This window comes from Apteryx mantelli, unplaced genomic scaffold, assembly GCF_036417845.1.
Source record: "Apteryx mantelli isolate bAptMan1 unplaced genomic scaffold, bAptMan1.hap1 HAP1_SCAFFOLD_122, whole genome shotgun sequence".
NCBI lineage: Eukaryota > Metazoa > Chordata > Aves > Apterygiformes > Apterygidae > Apteryx > Apteryx mantelli.
The window spans coordinates 243618-251018 of NW_027118478.1; the positions used below are offsets into that span (position 1 = coordinate 243618).

Sequence of the window (7401 nt, forward strand, 5' to 3'; positions counted from 1 at the left end):
GGGGTTGCAATTGCATCTACCCGGGGGTTGCAACCTAATTGCCCCCCCCGGGGGGGATTACAATGTAATTGCCCCACCAGTGGTGGTTGCAACCGAATCTACCCCCTGAGGGTCTGCAATTGCATCTACCCAGGGGTTGCACCCAAATTCCCCCCCTCGGGGGCTTTTGCAACCGAAATTACCCCGGGGCAAGAAGGGTGCAAATCAATTGCCCCCCTAGGAGGTTGCAACCAACTATACCCCATGGGGGGTTTACAACCTAATTGCCCCCCCCAAAAGTTGCCACCGAATCTCCCCCAGGGGGTTGCAACTGAATTGCCCCCGGGGTGGTGGGCGGGGGGCAAGTGGCAACTGAATTGCCCCCAGGGGTTGCAAGCAAATTGCTCCCCCCCCCGGGGGTGGTTGCAACTGTATCTACCCCGAGGGTTGCAACCGAATTGCCCCTGGGGGGGGGCAGTTTGCAATGAAATATCCCCCCCCCCCCGGGGCAGGTTGCAACTAAATTGCCCCCGGCATGTTGCACCACTTTGCGGGGGGGGGGGCGGGTAAAAAAAGGGCCTTTTCCACCCCCTTTCCAAGACTTTGGGACCCCCCCGTCGCCACGAAAAAAAAAGGGGGGGGCAATAAACCACCTGCCCCCGCAAAGGCCTTACCTGCCTCCGAGCGGAGCCCCAAAACCCTCCGTTCCGGCCCCGAAACGGGCAGCGCTCCCCGCTTTATAGCGCGGCGCAGATGCCGGCCGGTCCCGGGGGGGGTCCTGACCCGCCCAGCGCCCTGACATCATATTTTTGGCCAGAATGGGGGAAAAAAGTTAAAAAAAGGGTGGGTGGCGGATTATTTTTTTTTGAGGGGGGTGGTGGGGAGGATTTGCCAGAAAAACACCCAAAAAGGGCAGAATTGCAAGTGGGGGGGTGAAAAAAAAAGGCATTCTGTTTTTTTCTCGGGTGCTGAGGGTGCTGAAGTTGCCCCCCCTCCCTCGCCGCCCCCAAAAGCAGCGTTTTTGCCCCCATTTTCCCCCCCATCTGGTTTTGCAGGCAGGGGGGGAGGGTGGCGGCAGCTGCCTGCAGGGACCGGCATTGCGATACCAGCGAGTTGCCAAAAAGAGGCGGAAAACAAGGGGGAAAAAAAAGGGAGGGGTTGCAAAAAAAGAGAAGAAAAAAGCCGCCAAAATTCCCCAAATCCGCGGGAATGACGTCACGTGGGCAGGGAAGCGGGAGCCGCGTCGGAGCGTGTCGCTCCGTGTCTCGGCTTTCCCGGGGCGTTCCCGCCTGGGATGGGGGGGGAGCAAAGCCCGGCGGGCTGGGTGTGAGCGTGGGGGACACGCGTGTTGCTTTGCGTGTGGCGTGTTGCGGGCCAGCGGCACGTAGTTGCATGTAGCGTGTTGCATGCATGTAGCATGTGCGCACGCTACACATTGCATGCATGTAGCACGTTGCATGCATGCATTTTGCTTGCGTGTAGCACGTGTGCATGCCACATGTTGTGTGCATGTAGCATGTTGCGTGCATGCACACTGCGTGCGTGTAGCATGTTGCGTGCGCGTTGCGTGTGGCATGCATATAGCGTGCTGTGTGCCTGTAGGACGTTGTGTGCCTTTAGCATGTTGCGTGCGTGCAGCACCTTGTGTGCACATAGCATGTTGCGTGCATGTCGCATGTTGTGTGCACATAGTATTTTGCATGCATGTAGCTTGTTGTGTGCATGAAGCATGTTGTGTGCATATAGCATGTTGCATGCATGTAGCATGTTGCGTGCGTGTTGCACATTGCATGCATGTACCATGTTGAGTGTGTGGCACTGGACGTGCATGTAGCATGTTGTGTGCACATAGCATGTTGCATGCATGTCGCATGCTGCATGCATTTTGCATGTTGCATGCGTGTACCATGTTGAGTGTGTGGCACATTGCGTGCATGTGCCATGCTGCATGCACATAGTACGTTGCATGCATGTAGCCTGTTGTGTGCATGTAGCATGTTGTGTGCATATGGCATGTTGCTTGCATGTAGCATGTTGTGTGCGTGTTGCACGTTGCATGCATGTACCATGTTGAGTGCGGCACATTGCGTGCATGTAGCATGTAGCGTGCACATAGTATGTTGCATGTATGTAGCCTGTTGTGTGTATGAAGCATGTTGCATGCATGTAGCATGTTGAGTGAGTGTGGCACATTGTGTGCATGTAGCATGTCATGTGCATGTAGCATGTTGCATGAATGTCGCATGCTGCGTGCACATAGCATGCTGCATATATGTAGCTTGTGTGCATGAAGCATGTTGCGTGCATGTAGCATGTTGCATGAATGTCGCATGCTGCGTGCACATAGCATGCTGCATATATGTAGCTTGTGTGCATGAAGCATGTTGCGTGCATGTAGCATGTTGCGTGCATGTGGCACATCGCATGCATGCAGCACATTGTGTGTGTGTAACGTGTGTGCGTATAGCATGTTACATGCATGTAGCTTGTGTGCATGCAGCACGTTGCATGCACGTAGCATGTTATGTGCATGCAACTCGTCGCATACATGTAGCATGTTGCAAATTCCCGTTTTGCCGCCAATTTAGACACAACTTTGCCGCAATTGAAACTTTTGCAAAAAGCCGACACCTTGCAAATTCCCTGGGGACGTTTTGCAGGTGGAAGCGAGACCCGTTTTGCTGCAAATCCAGTCGCACCGATCGAAAATCCAGCAGCGACTCGGCGCTACGGATTCCCGCGTCCCCGTTTGCCTTCCGCGAGGTCAAAATCTGTTTTCCGGCTGTTTCTGTCGTCGTTTTTAACGGAAGGAGAGGCCACGTTTTTCACCTTTATTCTCTCAAAGCCATGGGCGTGTTCCTCCCCCCCCCCCAAAAAAAAGGCTTTGTGGAAAATTTGACCATTCTTTTTTCTTTCTTTCTTTCTTTTTGCTATTTCGTTCGTAAATGCACACAGAGGGCGAGGAATCGTCAATGCATGAATGCAGAGGAGGAGAAATTGCAAATGCACGAATGCAGAGGAGGGGAAATCGTTAATGCACGAATGCAGAGGAGGAGAAATCATAAATGCATGAATGCAGAGGAGGAGAAATCGTAAATGCACGAATGCAGAGGAGAAGAAATCATAAATGCATGTAAATGCCCCGACCCCGGAAAGACACGGGAGCCGCCGGGTCTCAGCTGCGCTTTTATTGCTCTGCTGCAGGCCATTGCATCCAGGCGCGCGGCTCCCTCCGGGGCGCGTGCAACAGGGAGGACGGTGGCGGTGGCGACTCCGACGTGGGGGCGCCGGATTTATCTGCGGGAAGGCAGCAGGCTTCATCCCAGCCGGTGGGGGGACCCGCAGCCAAACAGAGCTCGGAGAAAGGTCCCGGGTTTTTGCGCCCCACCTTCCTTTTTCCTTGCCTGTCCCCTCCCGAAAAAAGCCCAACTTACAGCCAGCAATCCGTGTCCTTGGGGATCTGCGGCTCCTCGGTGGGCACCCCGGTCACCTTGAACTCGTTCACCTGGAAGACCCAGCGCCCCGGCACGTTGACGTTGGAGGTCTTCGTGATGTTGATGATGGCGTCGGTGCGGGAGCCCGGGATGTTGTAGAAGTCTTTCTCGTTGCCGCTGTTGAAGCCGGCCTAGAAAAGGGGTGATGAAATGGTTCGGGGTGGTCAACGCCGCCCCACGGAGGTGGGGATGGTCTCCCCGTGGGTGCTCACCCCTCCGAGGTGGCCACAAGTGAGTGGGAGCACCATAGGTCCACCCTGGGGGCTTCATTCACCCCACTGCATCTTCATACCATGGGCGATCCACCTTCTCCTGCCCCCCTGGGATGCTCTTCCACCTTGGACGTTGGTTAGGACATTTGGGGAAGGGAGATCTGGGGCGTGGTGGGGTGTCTCCATCCCAGACGTGACCCCGTGGACCTCCCAATTGCAGGAGGAGCGGACTCACAGTCTGCAGGCGCGGCCTTCACCGCAGCCCAGATGTTTCAGGCTAATTTGGGGACAATTTAGGATGGGATGGACCTCAGGAGGTCCCTAGTGCGTGAGTCCTGCTCAAAGCAAGGCCAACACCGGCGCCGGGTTGGGTTCTGAACGTCTCCAAGGATGGGGACCGCGCCGGGGTGGCACCATCCTTACTGCAAACCACGTTTTCTTCCTAATATCTAACGGGAGTTGCCTCGCGGCAGCCTTTCGTGGACCTCCAAGAGCCTGGGTCTTCTCGTTAGCTAACGAACGATGCAATTATTTCCCAGCGTGACCCAGGCGCTGGGAGCCAAGTCCCTTCACCCCTCCGGTTTGGCGACACCCAGGCGGGACGTACGTGGGCCGGGGTGCCTCCGAGACCCGTTTCGGGGTCGCCGCCGCTCGCCGTCCCGGAGGCCCACTGGATTTGGTCATAATTGAGGATGATGAAGGAGGTTTTGGTGTCGGTGGTCAGGGCGGCTTGGAAGGTGTTTCCCTGCAAAAGAAGGGGGAGGTGGGAGCATGCGGGGGGTGATGGAGCGGCGAGTAGGTCCACGTAGGATTTGCCTCCAAGGTCTGCACCCAGGTGGGGATTTCACCTGGGTAGAGGGTCTGGAGGACACACGTTAACCTCAACTGTCCTGAAGGCTAATGTGTCAGTGGTGAAGGCCACCACGTTGGTGGTGAAGGCCAATGCATCGGTGGTGAAAGCCCACAAGTTGGACACTAAGGCCAATGTGTCGGTCATGAAAGCCGATGCGTTGGTGGTGAAGGCCAGCTCATTGGTCATGAAGACCAACACATCAGTTGTGAAGGCCACTGTGTCAGTCATGAAGGCCAATGCCTTGGTGGTGAAGGTCGGTGTATTGGTCATGAAGGCCAACACACTGGTAGTGAAGGCCAACCCACTGGTCACGAAGGCCAACGTGTCAGTCATGAAGGCCAACGTGTCGGTGGTGAAGGCCACGCATTGATGGTGAAAGCCAACAAGGTGGTGGCAAAGGCCAGGGCCTGGGTGGTGAAGGCCAACACATCAAGCACCTGCACCAGAGCAGGTTCTGGCTTAAGCTTGCCCCAACCATCAAACAGATGGTGACTTTAGGGTGTGACTCATTTCACCCGTGGCCACGTGTGTGTGTGTCTCTGCACAGAGCCACGGGGCTAGGTGGGATCCACGAATCTTTACATGTTTAACCTCCTGGACACCATCCCTGAACCTCAAGATGGCTCCCTGGGGTCCGTTCCCCAGCAGCTGTCGGATTAGGGCATCAGAGGGGACATCCCTGCCTTTGGCTGCCATTTACGGGCGCTCGTCCCCTTCCTTCGGGGCGCCTTACCTTGCTGCTGGTGGAGCCGTAGTAGGCCACGTGGTCCCAGGTGGCCACGAAGGCCCACTTGGCGGTGTAGGGGATCGTCGGGAAGTATCGGTTGATGTCCTTGGTGATGCGGCTGAGCAGCGCCGGCTCCGTGGTCTCGCGGTAGAAGACCTCCCCGCCCAGCACGTTGTCCACGTCGCCCCAGTACGGCGCCACGAAAGAGCGCCCGTCGGCCAGGGGGAAGGGGTCAGGGGTGTACTGGTTGACCCGGGAGCCAAAGGAGATCACGCCGTTGTTGTTCACCTGCGAAAGGTGAACGCCTCGTAGGGCCTCCTGTAAGATCTCAGAGGTTCCTCCTGCAGGACCTCCTGCGAGGCCTCACAGGTCCTCCTGCAAGACCTCATAGATCCTTCTGCGAGAACTAGTAGGTCCTTCTGCAAGACCTCACAGGTCCTCCTGCAAGACCTCATAGATCCTTCTGCGAGAACTAGTAGGTCCTTCTGCGAGACCTCACAGGTCCTCCTGCAAGACCTCATAGATCCTCCTGTGAGACCTCTTAGGTCCTCCTGCAAGACCTGCCAGCCCTACGAGGGTGCTTTGACACCCCAGAAACCCTCGTGGGAAGGGAACCCGCTCAACCCCACGGGTGGATGGACTGCGCCCGCACAAGCCAGGAAAGACAGGCTAAAAGCAGCAGCAAAAAGGGGGAAAAAAGCCGGAAGCTGGAGGGAGAGGCGCAAACGCGACGCGGAGGAAGGTTGCCGCTCACGTACGTAAAGGGACCGGTGTATCTTGCCGTAGAAAGTGAAGGGCGTGGAGATGGGGAGGTTCTTGGATGACCCGTCATCGAGCTTGGGGGTTTTGTGGTCGTGCTGGTCCGGACCGTAGGGGTAGAGCAGAGGCTCTGGAAGGAGGCAGACGAGCCCCTTGGCAGCACCCCGAAAGCATCGCGGAACCCCCCGACCTTCCTCCCCCAACCTTTTTGGGGTGCAGCACGTCCCAGCGTGGGGCTGAGGACCACCAAGTTGGGGGCTTCCCACTCAAAACGGGGGCTCCTTTGCCTCCAAGTCGGGGAACGCCACCAAGGATGGACGTGTTTTGGGTGTCCTACAGACCAGGAGAGACCAGAGCCACCGGGAATGACGCCGGGGGGGGAGGATTGCAACCGCCGAATTAAAGCATCCCGCTTCCGGAGCTGGGACGCATCTCAACAACCTCCTTCCTCCCCGGATTCAAGCCGGAACAGCACAGCTTGGCTCGGAAAAAAACTCCGTTTCGGCAAAAATCCCACCCCCTCGTGCAGCCCCAATACCAACCGTCGCCCCGCGCCGGCGCGACGTTCCTCACGGCTCCTGGAGAGGGGGGAAAGGTGAGACTTTAGGGTGATTTTCTTTGCCCCGCGCTAGCGGCATCCCCGGGAGCCACCCCGAGGGCTTTGGGGACACTCACCCGCCACCAGGAGCAGGACGGCGACGGAGGGCTTCATCCTCGGCTGAGATAAGAACGGATTGGGGGTTATAAAAGCTCCGAAGCAGCGCCAGACCCGCGCGCGGAGGCGCCGAAGGGACCTCGGACAACGTCTTCGTGCCCCGCGGGAGCCAGGTATCCCGAGCGTTTGCAAGCGTTAAGCCGGCGGGGTTGTTTTTCCCTAATTTTTCCTCACTGTCTGATCATGAGGACTAACAGACACATCGGAAACGCGGATGCTTTTAGCCCTCAAGTCCTCGTGCATCACCCTGGGGCTGATCCCAAGGGTCTTTCTGCAGGGGGAATCACTTCCCGTAGCAAAATTGGACACGTATCGGTGTTTTGGGGGGTTTTGCACCCAAAATTCCCCAACCTAGCTGCTCCCCCTGTCCGAGGAAGGGAAACTGAGGCACGGGAGAGGATGCATGATGCTCCTGGAGAAAGTCCCCGCTGGCGGGAGAGGTGACAGTGCCGCTCGGGCCGTGCATCCCGCGTGATAAAACTCTGCATCCGGTGCAAAAAATTAAATCTTTGCACCAGCTCGCTGGTCCTTTTTGGGAGCGTTTTGCAGCATTTTTGGCTCCAGGGCGAGGAAAAACCATCTCTTACCTTCGGATGCTCCTGCCTCCCGCTCGCGACGGGGCCGCGCAATGCGGTCGGGGAGAAGCCCACCGCTGCTTTTAA

General features: G+C 57.2%; 1 protein-coding gene across 1 annotated transcript; it reads right to left on the reverse strand.

Annotated features, from left to right (window-relative positions):
• Positions 1 to 2887: 2887 nt before the first annotated feature.
• On the reverse strand, positions 2888 to 6736 carry LOC106498970 (sushi, nidogen and EGF-like domain-containing protein 1). The gene is made up of 6 exons (XM_067316794.1): positions 6700 to 6736; positions 6024 to 6154; positions 5272 to 5553; positions 4293 to 4430; positions 3414 to 3604; positions 2888 to 3276 (listed from the first exon to the last, which is right to left on the reverse strand). The coding sequence occupies exons 1-6, from the start codon at positions 6734 to 6736 to the stop codon at positions 3273 to 3275; spliced, it is 783 nt and encodes a 260-aa protein (XP_067172895.1). The 3' UTR covers positions 2888 to 3272.
• Between the last annotated feature and the right edge of the window lie 665 nt (positions 6737 to 7401).